The sequence below is a fragment of the Triturus cristatus genome, chromosome 8 (assembly GCF_964204655.1).
Source record: "Triturus cristatus chromosome 8, aTriCri1.1, whole genome shotgun sequence".
NCBI lineage: Eukaryota > Metazoa > Chordata > Amphibia > Caudata > Salamandridae > Triturus > Triturus cristatus.
The window spans coordinates 1,700,365,307-1,700,386,065 of record NC_140591.1 but is presented as its reverse complement, the minus strand read 5'-3'; the positions used below and the strand labels follow the sequence as shown (position 1 = coordinate 1,700,386,065).

Below are 20,759 nucleotides of genomic sequence, written 5' to 3'. Positions count from 1 at the left end.
AATGTCATGCGTTGTAATGGATTATGCGTTGTAAAAAATGCGTTGTAAGTGCATGCGTTGTAAAAGTGTGCGTTGTAACGTCATACATCCCTAAGTTCCAGATAGGGCAGAGTCAGGCTGTGTTCCTGGGCCACCTTGTAGGTGGAGGCCAGGTTCAACCATTGCAGAGCAAAATCCAGACCATCATGGACTGTGTTGCTCCAACTACCCAGACTCAGGTGAGAGCCTTCTTAGGCCTGACTGGGTACTATAGGAGATTTGTCAAGGGGTATGGATAAATAGTGACACCCCTGAATGACTTAACTTCGAAAAAGATGCCCAAAAAGGTTCAGTGGATAGCTAGCTGTCAAAAGGCATTTCATGACCTGAAGTAGGCCATGTGCACTGCTCCCATTCTGCAGAGTCCTGACTACTCCAAAAAGTTAATTGTCCAAACAGATGCATCTGAATTGGGGGTAGGGGCTGTACTGCCACAATTGAATGATGAAGGTCAGGATCAGCCAGTAGCTTTCAAAAGCAGAAGGCTGACCCCTAGAGAGAAACGTTGGTCAGCCATTGAGAGGGAGGCCTTTGCTGTGGTTTGGGCTCTGAAGAAGTTGAGGCCATACTTGTTTGGTACTCACTTCCTTGTTCAGACAGATCATAAGCCCCTCTTATGGCTAAAACAAATGAAGGGTGAAAACCCCAAACTGCTTAGGTGGTCCATTTCCCTACAGGGGATGGACTTTACAGTGGAACATAGACCTGGAAGTACCCATGCCAATGCAAATGGACTCTCTAGGTATTTCCACTTAGAACATGAAGACTCAACTGGTCAAGGTTAGTTTAATGTCCCTGCGGTTGGGGGGAGGGGGGTGTAGGAGAGAAGGATCTGCTTCACATGGGTACCCCCACTTTTTGCTGGTGTTTCACTGTTTTTCGACCTTAGTCTGGCTGTGGCCCTGCTAATCAGAACCCCAGCCTACCTGCTCCCTCTCTAAAATGGTTTGCATGTACATTAGGTACATATCTAATTGGATTCTGGAGTGCCTTATAAGCCCTTAGTATATGGTATAGTATGTACCTAGGGCATAGGTACCTCAGAGGCCTACCAGGGGCTGAAGCATGTATTTTGCCACCCCTGGAAAGCACTCCAAAATGGCACCACAGGTCTGCTACTGCAGCCTGGGTAAGGGTGTACTTGCACCCCTCACTGTGGTATAGGCTACCTATATCACTACCATTGCACACACATATGAAACCTATAAGTCACTCCTATGGCAGGCCTTAACAATACTGAAGGCAGAGTGCTTGGTTTTTATGTGAGAGGCTGCCCCTGCATGAGCAGAGCCCCTCTGCAGCATTCGGAGTACCTCCTCTGATGCTGTTTGTGGTGTAGCCTGACCATATACTCTTAAGTGCATTATAACCTCGCGGTAAATGCTAACTTTGGGATGGCTGCACGGAAACATGTCGTGTTTGGTGTCAAACGCTTTGGAATACTACCCCCCCCCCCCCCCGCCAGTTCTGGCAGCGGGGTAGCATTCCACTCTTCTAGAAGGAGAGCCATGTTCACACTGGTCTAACCCGGTAGGACTTTCCTGAGCCCTGGCATCACAAAATGGATGCCTCTGCCACAGACACGGGTCTGGCCTCCGGCTGCTGACCGAAACTCCGGCAGGGGAGGCCTGGACAATAGGTTTCCTGTCCCAGGGAGGTGTAACCACCTCCCCAGACAGGCAGATGTGTATTGGGGCTGGGCGGGAGCACTCTCTGGTGCTTTGAAGTCCTGCACTGGGGGCACACTTGGTGTCCCTGTGCATAGTCCAGTTCAAACCGGTTGCAGGGGCTACCTGCCCCTGCTCTGGCGTGAAACTGGACAAAGGAAATGGGTGTAACCACCCCTCGTTCCAAACCCTCCCGTAGGTGGGTCCCTAGAGTATGTCCAACCCCCAAACTTAGTATAAGTATGGGAACCCAGTCCTTGCGACTTTCGATTACCCTGGACGAAACTCTGCAACATATATCCTGGACCTTCGACGTTCTACTTTGCTTAGAAGACTGAAGAAATCTCCCTTGGGGTCAAGGAGTGACTCCCCTGCTTGGCAGGCACCAAAGAAGCAACTGACTGGTCTGCATTGCTGAAGCTCCCGCCGGACGCCGAAGTCTTTGCATCACCAGAGGTGGATTTCCAGATTTCCGCGAGGCTACCCGAAGTTCACAGCAAACTTGAGGCCCGTGGCTATCGTGGGTGATGTGGAACGGTGACCCCTGGACACTGTGAACTTTTGCAGCAACAACACCTTCCTGGTCTTCTTTGAAGTTGTGCTTTGGGCTCCAAGTAGCCCCAGCCTTGAGCACCTCCTGCACCAAAGATTGCTGGCCTCCACTTCATGAGTGACCTGTGGGCCTGTTTCAAGTGCGACTGCTCGAGGCTCCTTCGCGATCGCTAGCCCGTTGGCTAGTAGGTCCCCACAAAGGCAACTCCTCTTCTACTTGGGCTTTCCTGGTTGCTCCAAATGTGCCCTGACTTACCCTTGCTGGGTGAGTCCCTCAGACCTTGCTGGTTTACACCGCAGTCCTTTCTCTGATTTCCAGTGACTTGCCGTTGCCAAGGCTTGTTGGGCCCATCCTGGTCGCCGACACTGCAGCACTCTACACACTTTGTGCGACAGGTCGAATCCGGCTGGTGGACTTCGTTGACGCCTCCTGGACCTCGTGGCTGAAGAGTCAAGACACCCATCTACTCACGTGAAGCACCCGACATCTGTGGGCATTGGTCCATCCTGCCCTCGGTCACTGGCTAGTGACCCAGACTCTGTCCCCTCTGCTTTCAGGTTCCTTCCATCCTAGATCCAGGCTTGGATCTCTTCGGACACTTCTCCTCTTCACTGCAGCAGCTGTTCTTTGCAAGCTTCCATGGTAATCGACAACGCAACCCGACACCAAAAGAAACCTATGCACCCGGCTTCCCTGGGTGAGGTAACTCGAGTATTCCGGTGCTCCCGTAAGTGCTAGCCCTAGAACTTCTTAAGTCAAAAAGGGTTTGGTCCTGATTCGATTCTAAGTGTCCCTAATCTTTAAATTTCCAACCGCAACATTGCCCATAGAAGCTAATGGGAACCCGCGGTTGTGCTTACACACTGCACACGGCCCCCACGGGTCCCCTGCGAGCATACTTTGGGTGGTTCCTTGGGGACCCAGCGATTCTACAGGCTCCAGGCCTTGTGTCTAGTTCAGTCGTGGTTCTTATACCACTTTTTTGGTATATGGTTTGGTACGCCCCTAGTTCCCAAACGTGTATTTGTGCTATTACTGTTGATTGCTAATTTGTAAATTAAGTACTTCGAACTCCAGTCTCATAAACAGACTAGAAGGGTGTGTTTTATCCTAAATACATATATTTTGAATATATACCTGGTGTGGTTGTCCTTTCATTTGATCATTCAAGAGATTATAGACTGGTAAAACAAGCTGCTTTACATTCCTTCAAGACTTAGCCTGAAGGCTGCTCTACATAGCTACCACTAGGATAGCTTTCAATAAAGGTTGTCTTTAACCAAATCACCATATGGGGTTGTTTGGACTGATATAAGGTGCCCACTAGAACTAGTGGACAGCATATATCAGGCCACCTTCTCACAGTACTCTCCATTTAAAAGCATGCACCTCTGCTAAGAAGGGCCGGTACTCTCCAATTAAAAGCATGCACCTCTGCTGAGAAGTGCCAGTACTCTCCAATTAAAAGCATGCACCTCTGCTGAGAAGTGCCAGTACTCTGCAATTAAAAGCATTGCACCTCTGCTGAGAAGGGCCGGGACTCTCCATCACAAAATAAAGCAGTGCAGGTGTTCAGTACCTGCCTATTTAAAGCACTGATATACAGTGATTGTAGGCAACATGCAATCTCTGATGGAGGGGATACTGAACTTTCACCTATAGTATTAAACCTGTGAATGTAGTGTCATATGAATTGAGGAGCAGGTTTTATTTTGAGTACCATTGCAATGCTCCCTTTCAACCTGTAGTAGCTCGCTGTTTGGATGTATCCCCTTGTGCTCCAGCTGGGGTTTTAGTCTCCACAGTTACTACCTTCTGCAAGTATTACAGACAAAACTTTACAGCGTACAAAGGTAATGCGTGGAGATCGGGTCAGGGAGCACATTGTGCATCACCAACTAAAATGGCTAGGGTTGTTTTGGTTCTACTGTAATCTTTGTTTCCACCACACTTCAGAATTACAAAAAAATTTGCTCTGTTTATGTTTTCCTAACTGCTGATAACTTTTGAAATTGTTGTACTGTTCATTTACGGGTATTTACATTGTGTTATGTTACAAAAAATGACTTACAACCGCCTTTCTTTTCACACTCTCTGCACTCTGCAAGACTGTCACATAATTCACTTTAAAAAATGCTCCAACTTCACAGTCGGAGAAAGAAAAGTAAACACTCATCTACATGTGAAAAGAAGCAGCAATTTGTCAAAAGACAAAGCCTGGCCTTTGACCTCTGGCTTTGAAATACAGCAAATGTGACAAGATAAAAAACAACTTTTAAGTGCACCTTTATGACTCATTCAGCTTCTGAACAGCTGCATGGTTATTGTGGGGGTGCTGCAGCACCGCTCCCCCCACCCTGCACCTCCACTTCCAGCATGAGTCCCAGGGTCCTGGCCTCATTGGGGATAAAACGGATTGCTTTATCGACTGTGTGCAGTAGGTGCATCGATAACCGGTTTATCGGCTGCGTGCAGCAGGTGCACCAATAACTGTTGTACCGTCTGTGTGCAGCAGGTGCATCGATAACTGGTGTACCGTCTGCATGCAGCAGGTGCATCGATAATCGGTTTATTGACTGTATGCAGCAGGAGCACCGATAACCGGTTTATCGACTTTGTGCAGCAGGTGCATCGATAACTGGTTTACCGTCTTTGTGCCGCAGATGCATCAATAACTGGTTTATCTACTGTATGCAGCAGGAGCATCGATAATCGGTTTATCGACTTTGAGTTTATCGGCTGTGTGCAGCAGATGCATCAAAAAACGGTTTATCGACTGTTTGCAGCAGGTGTATTGAAAACCGTTTTATTGGCTGTGTGCAGCAGATGCATCGATAACCGGTTTATCGGCTGTGTGCAGCAGGTGTATCGATAACCAGTTTCTTGGCTTGTGCAGCGGGTGCATCGATAGCTGGTTTATCGGCTGTGTGCAGCAGGTGCATCGATAACCGGTTTATCGACTGTGTGCAGCAGGTGCTTCGATAACTGGGGGTCCAAGTTCTCCCGACGTCTTCCATTAATCAGAGACCAGAGGATGCTGGTGGGGTGACAACTATGTTAGAAAATGTACATGCCGCAGAGATATGCAGCTCGAGATCGCGAGCCCCAATAATTATAGCTAGGTGTATTAATGTGCTGACACTGCTACATGTGGGAAGCAAGCAGTACTGGGTGGAGGATTCAAGAGCCAGTGACTTTGCACAAACAGTAATGAAATCAATACATAGTCGTAGTTTGTCTGCGCAGCCCAGAGTGGACACCCTGTCATGACACATAGTTTCCAGTTTGGGGATTTTGTGTACTCTGGAAGTTGTAGTCTTGGATTGCTTCCTATAAATAGCACACGTTTTAGCAGTTATTTGTTGGTGAGAAGCAACTGTGTTGCTGCAGCTATGGAGTGGAGGAGCCACCCTATGCAGGTGTCAAGATCCAAACAACGTACGATAGCGTAGAGGGTTAATGTGGTTTTTCTAAAATATGCGCCTTACCATACATTTTGAATGCAGATAAAAACAGGCCAATGGGTTAATGTTTTACTTTAATCAAAGAGAAGTCCACGAATCACAGGCTCCTGATCTAGTAAGGCAGTGCAGAAGGTGAATGCACCAGCTGTGCAGATCCGCATTTTGAAAGTGGTAAAAGGAGGACAGTGGCCCGATGCTTGCAGCACAGCTCTGAGTAGTCACAACCCTGGTGAACTTATGCTGATGGAGAGTATTGCACTTGACATGTAACCGTGCTCTGAGGAGGCTTTGGGCAGCCACGGTGTATTTTGATCACCATGCCACCCTAGTTTAGACCCAAGCTCAGTCCAACTCCAGTTCGGGCTGGACTGCTGCCATGGGGAACAGGCTCATGACTGATTTACATAAGGCTGGGTCCAAACTAGAAAAGCATGTCCAGAAAAAAAATGATGGATTTAACCCAGATCTGTGACTGGGGGAGAATGTGTGACAATGTTCAGCATTCCATCCATCATCTTTTTGTGCTGCAGAATCCGGTGGCGTAGCGAACAGGACACCCGTCTGGGCATACCCATCCCAATTGGGGCTAAAATTGCAACCTTGTTGCACCTCCCTAACGCCACCCCTCATAATTCTAGTAATGCTTCAGATTCCTTGAGTGCTGCGTGGGAACACCCATGGAACGCCCCTTTCACGCAATGCTCGGCGTGAGACAGAGGCACATATTCACAAGGTCATCAAGCGACATAAAGTGGCTATGCAAGGCCTTGTCAATATGCTGCGGCACATTGCGCCACCAGAGCGTCAAAAATGTGATGCTCCAGCAGCGCAAAAGTGCAGCAAGGGGCCTCGCAGATGAAGCCCTATGTCACTAACTCTCGTCAGTCATGAGTGAGTCATTGCAGTTCACTATCTGAAAGGTCAAAGGGTCACATGATATCCCCCCACATCTCATCACAATGAAGTTATAGTTTATAGTAAAACTAAATTAATAGAAATATCTGTCTGTGATAGAAGGAAGTCCAGGGATCAGAAATGCATTTTACCTGACTAGGCTACGACTGGGCACAATTCATGAGCTGGTGACGTTCCCAAAACACGGAAAATGGCAGAAAATAATCCACAGATGCCCGTGTGATGGGAAAACCACCCCGTCCACAATGCACTTTATGCTGTTCTGCAAGTTTTATCGAGATATCAGGCGAACATTTTTACAACCAGTTTTTATGTCAAAGAAACTCTTCTTTTACAAGGATGCCATGAATTTCATATGCACCCTTGAGAACGAATGAGCATGTCCAGCCGCTGCAGGATGCATGACCTGGGCAATTAAAAGAAGGAAATCTCTAGTACTTCTGGAAAATCTAGTCTATGAAGCCGACTGAAGGATGATCTTAGGTTGATTACTTTTTTAGTTATGAGAAAGTAAGATTATTTTTAATGATGGAGTTTTAATAACCTATGGAATTAGTTTTTAAGCTGTAATGTATGGTATCATGGAAGAAAAAAAAATATCTTCTTATCGTATGACGTTTTAATTCCATGTACTTTCATGGCTTGATTAAAAAAAAAACGGAATAAAGTTATTTTTGATTTGATTTGAGTACATGCATCGTAACGCATGCACACATATGAGTACATGCATCGTAACGCATGCACATGTATGAGTACATGCATCGTAACGCATGTACATGTATGAGTACATGCATCGTAACGCATGCACATGTATGAGTACATGCATCGTAACGCATGTACATGTATGAGTACATGCATCGTAACGCATGCACATGTATGAGTACATGCACCGTAACACATGTACATGTATGAGTACATGCATCGTAATGCGTGCACATGTATACATCATCACACTAGGGCTTTGTTTGCCAGTGAAGAGCCGCATGCGTCTGAACCATTGGAAAGGCCAATAATCGAGCACTGCTGGCTTTGCTAATAGTTGTTTTGTCTTTTCTGGTTTTGATTTGATCTCATTTTTATGCCGACGTTGATGGTGGTAATGCAGTCTGTAATGCAAATACCTTACATTTGTATTTTACTGTACAGCATCGCTATCCCACCTTGGGGGGGGGAGCTGAAATACTTAAAAAATAAAACACATTGTCTATGGGTCTTCAACTTACCCTTGGCCTTGGCAACGAAGGTCGCAATTGCTTTGATTTAGTTAATATTGAAATGTCATCCCATAAACACACCAGCTACCTAAGGCAATAAACATCTGATATTCAGCGCCAAGTTACCTGTCGCAGTAAACTCGCGCTTTACAATTACACGTTATGTTATGTTAATTCAGAGAAGTCATTGCCTGTCATTCATCCATCCTTTGTTTAATGCTTGAATGTTCTGTTCCCCTGCTCAGGTCTGAGGTTTTTCGACCTCCATAATGGCGGTGAATGGCACAGGAACTACCTGGCTGTGGACATGGAGAGGAACCTCAGAATCCTCTGGAAGAAGCATGGACATCCATTTGTCACCATGAGTTTTTTCCCCATCCCCAATGATGCGTGTCTCGTTAATCAGATCAACGAGCTGATCGGAAACTCCTACACCGTAATCGTCATAACCCTAGCCCACCACTTCCGGCCGCTCCCGCTGGAGGTCTTCATCAGGCGAGTGGTCAGAGTCCGCTTAGCCGTGGAGCGCTTACTGCGGCGAAGCCCCCAAACGAAAGTTATAGTGAAGACGGAGAACACCATGGAGCTGCACCCCGACCCGGAGACCAACAGCGACTTCCACGGCTACGTCCAGTACCTCGTCATGAAGCACGTGTTCGAGGGCCTCAATGTTGGGGTCGTTGATGCCTGGGATATGACTGTGGCTTTGGCTACTCGGAATCGCCACCCACCGGAGCATGTGATCAAAAACCAGCTCAACATGTTGTTAACATACATATGCTAACCGTTATCACCTGTCCTAGCCGTGCCGCATCAAGGTCTCACTTCTTTCCAACATAGGGTCCTGGGCCCTAATCCTGTCCCGATGGTGCTAAAACTACAAATTTAGGGGCCTATTTATGAAAAAGTCACAAAGGAAGTCACAGTGCTGCACCGCATGACTGTTAACGGACAGGAATGCGCAGTATTGAAGGCAAAACTGTGCATTCCTGCCTTTCCCCAGCGCTGGCGCCCTTTTGGCACCGTAGCGGCAACTTATTCACCCTTTCACCATGGTAGAAGGGTGCCTGCTTTGCATGCAGGATTGTTTTGGGCAGAAACAAGCAACAGTGGTTTAGCAGTCGCACATCGCTATCCTTAGAGCATTGTGCTGCCGAACAGTATAGGTGCTCTGAAAACTATTGACACATCTGTTGCCACAGTGTGCATCAGCTCGGCCAATTAAAAAGTCTCATGAGCCCAACCAAACATGTTAGCAATGAAAGAGCGTAGCACTCCCACGGTATGTTTATCATTTGGTGGCTGACGTGGTTTATGAAGCCTTATCACTATCACATCTGTGGTGATTGTTTGGTGTTGGACTGATAAAGAAGTCAAAATACCATTGAGTATACTACACGGAGTCCTGAATGATTTTCTGCCTATAAACTGTAAAATGAAAAATAATTGGGCCCGATTGACAAAGGTAAACTGAGACGAAAGTCTGAATTTATGTGTTTCCGTGTTCACAAAGGGCCTTCACGAGCAGTAAAGTTAGACTTTTGCCTCAGTTTAACTAAAGTTTTAGTCTTAAGTTTAACTGAGATCAAAACTGAGACAAAATTCTAACTTTACTGCTCTTAAATTCCCTTTGTGAATACTGAAAGTAATAAAATTTGACTTTCGTCTCCAGTGGTGGCTGGTGACATTTGAAAGTGGTGGTGAGGTGTCAAATTATTGTCGTACTGTGCTACGGTGAGCGAGCGTAGCGAGAGAGCCCGAATAACCTGCAGGGTGTTCGGGGGGGTTCTCCCCCTGAGAACATTTTGAAAAAAGAGTGGACAAATTATGCATTTTCAAGCAAACTTGAGGAAGCAGGAAGGTTAATAAAGCAATACGATTGAATTATTTATCATGTAAGAAATTGCTGGGTGTTGGATTTTTTTTTGGGAGGTTATTACACAGAGATGTTGAGAGTGTGGCAGAAAGAATATGGAAACAGACAGCAAGGTAGAGTGTGGAAGAGAGAGCTCACCTGTGCTAACTTTTACATTGTCCACTGTTTCTGGCACCTCACACTATCCATCAATGCCACCTTCACACGCTGCCCACCAGTGCCAGCTTCACACTGCCCTCAAGCACCTTACAGTGCTCGCCACTGCTTGTTGGAATTCAGAATGCTGTGAACTGGCATATGAGGCCTCTTTGTGCCTCGTGTCGGCTATGGCAGCGCCCCTCCACCAATAGTGTTAACCGGGTATTGCATTGGGAAAGACTGAGGACTTCAAGGGGAAAAGTTTAGGGGATCCTGTACTGGTGAAAAAGGTGCAATGCAAGGGAGCTTTCTGACCAAAGAATATTAAAAGTAGAGATGAGCACATGAAAATGTGAGGGGTCTGTGTAGTTCACTTCTGTGCTAGCCCTCTTCTGTGAGGGTTATTGAAGTTTGCGCTGCTGCTGCAATGCCTCACTTTTTCTTGTGAAGTGTGTTAGATCCTTCACAGTTTTCAGCAATGCTTCCAGACCAGTATGACTGATGATGCGCACTTCCCCAGGTATTTTCACCAATATGCTGTTATGAGAACCAGGAATTGGGCCCCTGGTGAAGCTTTCGATCTTGGCCTCACAAACCCTTCCTAAAGGCCTGACTGTGTGTGTGGGAGGGTGAGTATGGCTGATGAGTCTTGTGAAGGCTAAAAGCGGGTTCTTTAAATGCGGTGTGCATAAGGGTGGTTCTCCCTCTTCTGAAGGCAGAGAGTGGACTGATAGCAGGTGTGTATAAGGCTGAGTCTTGAAAAGCCATGGTGAGCACTGAGAAATGAAACTAGAGCTGTGACTAGCAAGTGTGGATCTGTGATGGTGGCGGTGAAGCACTAATTGATCCCCGGCCAATAGACACATTTCACAAATCCTAGATTTTAAACAAAATGCATTTTAAGTGTAGATTTACAGGCATTCTTGCAAAGGTTTTCTTCTTGCTTCTAAACTCAGACAGTCAAATAATCATTTCTGAATTTCGTATGCCAGCCAGACATGACAGATCAGATCCCAAAATCAGCTGTCACCCACAAAAGCATGTAGTATGTGAGTGAAGCTCGTCTTAAGCCCAATTTCTGGACAGATTGCAGTTTCCTGAGTGAGTAGAAAACTTGCACTTGCCCATTGTCACCTGCATTCGGCGTGGTCTTTTCCGGCCTGCTGTCATTTATATTTCTGGTCTGCAAGAAATCTTAACAACCTGCATTCCCATCAGAGGAGGAGAGAGAGAGGGAAAGCGGAAGGTAACTGTGGCCCTTATTGTCCCCAGACTACAGTGAAAGACAACCTGCTCCGTGCAGCCTCTAGGCGCATCAAGCATGGTTCATCAGTCGCACTCCTTCCTTGTGCCAGCCGATTCACACAGTGCGCGGCTTTACACAAATTACATTTTAATGTTGGACTAGGGCATACAAATGTGGTTACACGGAAAAGTTAATATGTACGCAGCAAAGCATGAGGCGCGCATGCAGGACACCCCGGGGTGAGGGGCAGGGCTGCATGCGGAATCCATAAAGCGGCCCCCGGAGGAGACTCGAGGCATTACCATTTCTCAGAGAATTAAATATTTTACCCTATTTGTTTTTTCGCTAGACACAGCAATTAATGCTCAACAAGTTACAGCTGTAGGTCATTATACATTATAAATGGGAGAGGATTGGAGCCCTTCTCCTGTAGCAGGGCTGAAATCAAGCCGACTCTCCCAAGACATCCAGGGATGACGGCGTTATCTGAGGAGTCTGGTCTGACTACGGATGGTTCAGCATCTGGGTATGAAATTGACATTTATCTCAGTGACATCTCACCCATCAGGGACGCTTCAATCACGTAAAATATTGTTAGAGGGGAACCTGCAGTGCTGGACTTTCACTATGAATTCTTTACTGGGAGGATTAAAATGATTTTTTATGAACATTATTTGTTGGAATATGTAACAGATACAAGTCCAGCCCCGTCCGGCATGCTAGCTGTGGGGAGGGAGGGGGGGGGGGGGTTAACGCGGGTGGGGAATAACAATAAAAAAATGAAACCTACCTTAACGCCGGCGCCGCCTCCTCTCCTGGCCGGTGTGATGGTGCTTCCGGGTCCTGCGCAGGAACAGGAAGCAGCCAGCAGGCAGCCTCCTTACCCGGCTGGCCCTGGGCCAATTACAATGCTGCACTGGCAGCGTTGTGATTGATGAGGCGCAGTGGAGAGCGCCCCGGCTGGGCCATTTTCTCTATGTAGGCTGTATGCAGCCTACATAGAGAAAAAAAAGGAGAGTGCACATGACTGGGTTGGTCGGCTCTGGTGCCGACCAAACAGTCAGTACCCACAACAGTAGGCAAGCCACTCCCCCCTGCCCTTGAGCAGTACCGCCCACAACCAGGCACTTCAGGCACTTCTGCTTTCTCGCAGTGCGAGAAGCAGAAACAGTTACACCATTTTATGTTTCTGCTTCTTGCACTGCGAGAATGCAGTAGGGTGACGCCCCCACGCCCCTATGGAGGAGTCAACACAGTTCGTCTCAGTTAACCTTTGTGAATCAGGCCCATCGAGTCTGCATTGGACAGGTGACTACAGAAACAGGCATATTAAGGGTTGACTTAGAAAGTTAATTATATACATACATTAGGAGTGCCCCGCCATTTCATTGGTAACTTGTTTTTGAACAGGAAGGGGCACTTTCCTGCACAAATACAATCCCAGGTGCTATATTCCTTTATGCATGTTGCAGATGGCCGTACACATGCAAGGAGGAAGTACACAGGAGAAATGAAGATATTCTGTAAGGAATAGCCGTACTCCGATATAACTTAAAGCTTAATTGTAATATCCTGACACTTCATCGCAACAAGGAGCGGAGCTATGGGCAGTTACCTTCATCTCACTCTGCAAAGGATGCCTATACCACATTCCATATGACCTCACACAGGAGGTTGTATGCTGCCCTACTTGGCACACAATACCACGTGCCAGTGTATACCAATACAACATATTTCTCCTCGTTTTGCCTCTCCTGGGAAAGTGTATCTTTTTGGCACATTCCCAGGTTTACCAGTTCTGGTAAATCTGGAAATGCATACAAAAAACATGGGAGTTGCGAGGGAACACCCACGCAACAACCATGGAATGCCATCTCAGGGCAGAGTAAGGCAATACAGCGATTTGCGCTGCATTGCCTTTCGTGGCTTCATAAATCTGACTTAAGGTTTGTGCCGCTCTTGCACCATGTTGCGTAATGTAAGAGCGGCGCAAACCAGCTCGTAAATATGCCCCCCTGAGGTTTCTGTAGCTTTTGCAGAGGTTACAATTTGTCCAAAATATTTATTGCTACTTGTTAATAAAACTGCATCCCCATGTTACTGGTGACCACCCTCCCGAGCTGTACAAAAGCGATGCGCGATATCATGCATATATTACGCACCCAAGTGGGTACCCAGTGCCCTGTCTTACTCTATTCTAATTTATCAGCAATGATAAAACACATGCTTGGGATGTACATCCACCCGCTAGGGTAGGGAGACGTAACTCGGGGCTTCAGCTCTTTTGGTTTAGAATTCTGTGAGAACCTCTTCCACGGGGTCGTCATTTACAACAATATTGCTCCACTCCGTGTATCTTGTCTATTATTAACTCCAACGGGGTGACACTTTAGTAAATGATGTTAGGGACACCTTATCTGTGTACCACATTTATCCCTCAGTATTCTGGTTTCTATATCCCAGCCTAAAACATCATTGTGTTAACCAGGCAGGGGTGTTCCCTCCACTCCTTATCATTGCAATGGACCCCCTAGTCCACTATATGCATGAGTGCCATTCCCATCGAGGCATTCAGGTTACGCTCGCTCCCCTCCTGCTTTCTTTATACGCAGACAACATTTATTATTCATCTGCCCTCCATCAGACAACCTCCCCCACTAATACAGGAAATCGTCCATTTTGGTAATCTATCTGGCATTCAGATCAATTGGACCAAATCTGAGATCTTCCCCCTCACGGACGCAGCTCAGCCCGTCTCGGTGGACTATCCCTTAACTTGGCCTATGGATAGCGCCAAATATTTGGGCATCCGCCTCCACAGAGACAAAGACTATGTTTTACTGCTCAACTACCTGAATATGCAGGAGCACATCAGAGCAACTACCAGAGGAGCTAATTACCATGTGAACATTCTAAGAAAAATCAAACCCTTCTTAACCCCAGAAGACTTTCAGTTAGCAGTCCAATCCCGAGTCATTTCCCGACTAGACTACGGGAGTGCCCCTCTTACAGGTCGACCCAAAGCCAGGCTGGCTGCGTTAAAGCCCCTCTAAACTCAGCTGCTAGGCTGAGCACGGGATCCAGAAAACTTTACCACATTACACCAGGCCAGAAATATCTCAAATGGCTCCTGTTTGAAGTGTGAATTCAGTTTAAGATAGCCTGAATGACCCATGAGGCTCTTCATCACAACACACCTGCCTACCTGGCTAAAAACCTGAACTATCAGGTGGGAGTCGCTCTCTAAGAAGTTCTAATTCTCTATTGCTGAAGTCACAAGAGTTCAACAAAAAGAAAACTTATAATCAATCCTTTTGGGTCCTGCTCCTAGAATATAGAACTCAATTCCTCCTGAGACTTGGCCGAATCCTTTGATTACGTCCTTCAAAAAACAGTTCAAATTGTGGTGGCTGAATAGGTACCTTCAGCAGTTGTCCTTATTTCATGAAGTTCGAACTATCTTGCTTATATACATTTCTGTATCCTCAGTACTCGATTTAGCTTGTTTTAGCTGTATATATTTTGTATCTTACCTGTTTCTGTTTGTTTTTGCTATTACAAACTATTTGCTATTTTTACAATCTACAGCTAACTGCTTTCCTAACTGTTTTTTGCCGATGTTCTCCATGTCTTAACTGATTTTCCTATTTGTACAGCGCTCTGATACTCGCACGGGTCATGTTCGCACTATATAAAACTCTGAAAATAAAATAAATAAACTACGACCCTGTACTTGCTGATCTTACCCCTCAGGTAGAGCTCTGGATCAAATTGTCACTCTCCCTCGCTGGACGAGTGGCCATCATCAAAATGGTTTTAAATATTCCTATTTCCCACACACACACTTTTTTGGGCACTCGGCGCAGCCTTCTTATTTACCCCATCTAGGCTGGGAGCCGTGATACACTCTCAGCATTCCCTACGACTGCGGCAGATGTGGGATCCCCACTCTCCATCTCTATTTCTGCGCAGCCGGTGCCAATATGTGTATTGGTGGTATCACCCAGATGCCCGTATTCCATATCTGAAGCTCGAGCGGGTCGGTTTGGGAGCCTCCTCCACTCCTTGACCCTACCGCAGGGCGTTCCCATTGAGCCAGTGATATTCAAACAGTATCCACGACGTGTTGGGCATGGCGAAGGTTAAGGCAAACATTGGGCGGCGGACCTCTTTACTCCCCCAGTCTCCCATTACTAGACAATCCCTGGCTACCACTCGCACGTTAGAAGCTAGTGCAGCGCACACTTTGTCGCCACAACCTGCTTAGCCTGGGGACCTCTTTCAAAATGGACATGTCTTGCAGTACTCGGATGACCCTCGCTTTCATGATGTTTCGTTTATGGACTGTTTTGTACCACAGCAAATGCATACCCCTTTACATTTTCTCCTCCCCTCTTACCCACTGGCCACAGGGGATTTCCCACCTTTAACGCTTGTTATATCTGACTCCGATGACGATCAGATGATTTCCAGACTATACCGTCTCTGCATCGCCATGACACCAGATACTACTATGCCGAACTGGGGCCCCTCTCAGAAATAAGATATGGTCTTACTGTCGCTCACAGACCCAACGCATTTCAATTCATTAAAGACTCAAGCTGTTACATTTTAAATTCCTACACCGCACCTACCTCTCCCTCTGACTTCACCAGATTGGACCCTGAATGATCCCACCTCTGTCTTCAAAGTCTTGCCCCGAAGGCAGATTTCATACATCTTGCATGGACCTGCCCAACGATATCTGTGCATTGGGGATCCATTTTCACCCATATTTCGGCCATGACAGGTGTAGTGATCACTCCAGACCCCCTTTTAGCTCTTTTGGGGTACACCAGAGATATACCGAAGGCCGTGCGTCGACTGGCCTCGATGGCGTTCCTCTTGGCCAAGTGTGAGATCACGATCCATTGGGGCAGCAACAGGGCTCCCACCCCTTCCGCCTGACTTAAACGCATGACACACCGCAACAGCTTTAGTGAGGACTATTCACTCCTATAAACCCCCACATCTCGCCCGAGAGACTTTTGGAAGCCTCTACAGGACTATTTACGTTCCCTAGAACATGATTCCACAGACTGAACTAGGCACTCCCCCTTCACTCAATCTCGGGTTTCTTCCCTCCCTAATATATCACTCACCCTCTCCATGCATTACAATTTAATTTTTTCCTTTTCACTTTGTACATAGACCCCGTGAATTCATAATATCTTCTTCTACATTATTTTATATTGGTGCTCTCTGAGGGCCCGATTCACAGAACTAACTTAAGACAAAATCCTAAACCTACTACCATTTTCGTATTCACAGAAGGCACTTACTCATTTTGGTATTCACAGAAGACACTTACTCACTTCGGTATTCACAGAAGTTAGGAGTCCTAACTTTAGGACTCTTAAATGCCTTCTGTGAATACCGAAAGTCTTAAAATTAGGATTTTTCTCAGTTTAGGAGTCCTAAAGTAAGGACTCCTAACTTTACTACTACTAAACTGAGAAAAACCCTAATTTTAAGGCTTTCGGTATTCACAGAAGGCATTTAGGAGTCCTAAAGTTAGGAGTCCTAACTTTACTACTACTAAATTGAGAAAAATCCTAATTTTAAGACTTTCGGTATTCACAGAAGGCATTTAGGAGTCCTAAAGTTAGGAGTCCTAACTATACTACTACTAAACTGAGAAAAATCCTAATTTTAAGGCTTTCGGTATTCACAGAAGGCATTTAGGAATCCTAAAGTTAGGAGTCCTAACTTTACTACTACTAAATTGAGAAAAATCCTAATTTTAAGACTTTCGGTATTCACAGAAGGCATTTAGGAGTCCTAAAGTTAGGACTCTAACTTCTGTGAATACCGAAATGAGTAAGTGCCTTCTGTGAATACCAAAATGAGTAAGTGCCTTCTGTGAATACCAAAATGGTAGTAAGTTTAGGATTTTGTCTTAAGTTAGTTCTGTGAATCGGGCCCTTTATCTTTATGTATCCTCTGGATACAGCTCTCTGATGTGCTTCTTTGCTATTTGTTGTTGTCATTTTGTTTGCTGTATCTGAAAATCAATCAATACATTAAAAATAAATCACTGTGCCTGAAATATTTACTGCCACTGAATCCAATAATGTAGAATTAATGTAACTTGACCTTGAGCTGGCTCAGTGGAGCCCAAGTTGTCTCTACAGCAAATTGTTAAAAACCCAGAGTAAACCCACCCTGCTGGGATGCTACAGCACTGGGGCAACTGGTGAACTTTAAAAGGGGTGGGGGGTAAAGAGGCGCCCTGAATTGTTTCATGCAAGAGAGCTAAGATAGCCAGCCCAACCAGCGGTTTATTTCTCCATTAAACACATTTTACAAAAAAAGAGGGCCATATTATAGATTTTACCAGATAACTTTCAAATAATTTGTGCCATAAGCCATGGGGTCAGATAATATAGATTATTCAGTGAGTATGTGTGACTTACTTCTGACTTACTCTCATCTTACTTCTAAAGTCCCAGGAGTGAGTGACGCTACTCCTGAAATGATCCTTTGTAAACCCGGACCATGGATTTGAAACTGGCAGTTCTGAAGAGGCACTCTATTGCTTTCATGGTGGACCGACCATGCCGACCATTCCCAGCGGTGTTTGGGATGCACCCATGGCAGCTAACCAATAGAGAACACCAGGACGTCACGTCATGGCCGACCCTAGCCAGCGGAGGTGAGGAGTGCATCGATGGCAACTGGCTAATAGGGGAGACCAGGATGCCCTGGTCGACCCCAACCGGCGGCATTGGATACCCACCCATGGCAACCAGTCAATAGGAACCACTAGAATGCCGTGGCCTACCCTACCCAGCAGCGTTGGGGATGCACCCATGACAACCAATCAAATGGAACCACCAGAGTGCCATGGCTAACTCTACTTAGCGGCGTTGGGGATGCAGCCATGTCAACCAGTCAGTAGGAGACACCAGGACGCCATGGCCAACTTGACCTAGTGGCTTTGGAGATGCATCCATGGCAACCAGTCAATAGGAACCTGAGGGTGCCATGGCCGACCCTACCCAGCTGTGTTGGGCATGCACCCATGGCAACCAGTCAACAGGAGACATCAGGACACCATGGCCGACTCTACCCAGCGGCGTTGGGGTTGCACCCAGGGCAACCAGTCAACAGGAAACACCAGGACGCCATGGCCGATCCTACCCAATGGCATTGGGGATGCACCCGTGGCAACCAGTTGATAGGAGACACCAGGACATCATGGCCGACCTGACCCAGCAGGGTTGGGGATGCCACCTTGGTAGCTGGCCAATTGCAGACACCAGGACACCATGGCCGACTCTACCCAGCAGTGATGGGGATGTACCCATGGCAGTTGGCTAACAGGAGACAACAAGACCATGGCCGACCCCACCCAGCAGCGTTGGGGATGCACCCAAGGCAACCAGTCAACAGGAGACACCAGGACGCCATGGTTGACCCTACCCAGCGGTATTGGGGTTGCACCCTGGGCAACCAGTCAACTGGAGACACCAGGACGCCGTGGCCGACCCTACCCAGCGGCATTGGGGTTGCACCCAGGCAAACCAGTCAACAGGAGACACCAGGACGGTAAGGCCGACCCTACCCAACGGCATTGGGGATGCACCAATGGCGACCAGTTGATAGGAAACACCAGGACACCATGGCCGACCCTACCCAGTGGCGTTGGGATTGCACTCATGGCAACCAGTCAACAAGAGGCACCAGGACACCATGGCTGACCCTACCCAGCGGGGTTGAGATGTACCCATGGCAGCCGGCCAACAGGAAACACGAGGGCACCTCCCATATAACACATCTTTCACCTCTTTCTCATCTACATGCTCAATTTAGTACAGCTTTTACATGAAAACTATGTGGATTGTTTGTTTACATGTAACAGGTTTAACATTTTGTAGGCACGGGGAAGGGCTCCACCAGGTGAGGGCTGTTGTGTTCCCCTCACACTGTATATAGATGACTTGATGAGCTAGCCTCGTGCAAGGAAGAGCAGTGCAGTGTTCCCCTTGCAGAGGCACAATACATAGATCAAATGCTGCACATGTCTCAAGCATGGATGAGCGGTGTAGAGCTCCTCTCACACAAGCACAATACATGCATGTTAGACCTGGCATCAATGGCGTGGGTCTCCCTTCCTCTATTCGCTTCCTACCTTGTATGTTGTCTAGATTTAGATGCTCTGGGCGCCGTGCCACTGCTAATCAGTGCCACACTGCGAATGATCCCGGTGTAAAGATGACTGTATGAATTAGGATAACCTTAATGCCTAGATCTGTGTAGCATGTTCTAATAGCGAGTTACCCTCCATTTCACTGTTACTATTGTGAAGCTACCCATTCTCATAGGCCGGAATGGGCAGGTTGAGGATTACTTTCTATAATCCTATCTGACCCCAGGAGCCTGATAGGAACTTCGAGTTTGATATGGTTATGCTCAGGGCATTGAGATACACCTTTTAGTAAGGGCCATTTATATATCCCATGTTCGAAAATGCCTCTTCTGAAAACGCGGTATTTTCTTGCCTAAGCTCCCTGTAGGCTTTGCTCATATGTGTATTGGCCGTCTGGTTTTGGAGCAGCAGGGCCAGCTGGGTCAGACCTGGCTGGGGAGAGATATCGGCATTCAGCGCATGGGGAGGGGTGACTCTTTGATCTGAACAGGGCTGTGCCTGGCAAGGTGAATGATGGCTCCACCTCCCACTGGGCGTCTGCTAGCAGACCCCCTCATTTTGAAAGGGCAGGATGTTGCCTCGTAAACCAAGTGCTCCCCGACCCCACCGAATTGGTTCTAGCTGTATTGAGTGATTTGTGACTTTAGAGAACAAAGACTTTTTAGGTATAAAACGCTGCGCTGGAACCTTGTTCAAGTGTGTTCCTTCTGGATGTCAAGACAAAACTCTGTCCGAGTGAACAGAGGAAAGGACTTTGAAACTTTCCCCAAGCTTGCCGAAGAAACTACCCGAGGGCCTGAATTGAGAGTGCCTCCTGCTGAAGTCTCAGGGACATTAGACTTCACCCCGTCAGCCGTCGGAATCCCTGTGTGAGGGATTCTACTTGCAGGTGAGGCCTCCGTCGAGTAATCCGGAGCCTCTAGTTCTACTGTGAGGAGCGCGGACTGGTAACCCTTGCTAACTCTGTGTGTGGGCCACTGCAGCTAAGAGAGAGCTGCCGCCGCTGAGAGCCCACCTTAATTTGAACCTTCAGAACCTTCGCTGAATCTGTGTGAGCCGCTGCAGCTAAGAGAGAGTTGCCGGCGCTGAGAGCCTGCCTTAATTTGAACCTTCAGAACCTTCGCTGAATCTGTGTGAGCCGCTGCAGCTAAGAGAGAGTTGCCGGCGCTGAGAGCCTGCCTTAATTTGAACCTTCAGAACCTTCGCTGAATCTGTGTGGGCCGCTGCAGCTAAGAAAGAGTTGCCGCCGCTGAGAGCCCGCCTTGAATTGAACCTTCAAAAACTTCACTGAATTTATGTGGGCCGCTGAAGCTAAGAGAGAGTTGCCGGCGCTGAGAGCCTGCCTTAATTTGAACCTTCAGAACCTTCGCTGAATCTGTGTGGGCAGCTGCAGCTAAGAGAGAGTTGCCGCCGTTGAGAGCCCGCCTTGAATTGAACCTTCAGAACCTTCACTGAA

The 20,759-nt window shown here is 47.1% G+C and overlaps 1 protein-coding gene across 1 annotated transcript in view; it reads left to right on the top strand.

The window, feature by feature from the left end:
• LOC146808645 (NXPE family member 1-like) overlaps positions 1-9,755 on the top strand; it is a 365,719-nt gene extending 355,964 nt beyond the window's left edge. The window contains exon 6 of the mRNA XM_085623682.1: positions 8,098-9,755. Within this exon, the coding sequence (XP_085479808.1) occupies positions 8,098-8,636 (539 nt within the window). The 3' untranslated portion in view covers positions 8,637-9,755. The remainder of the gene's footprint in view (positions 1-8,097) is intronic.
• The last annotated feature ends 11,004 nt before the right edge of the window (positions 9,756-20,759 follow it).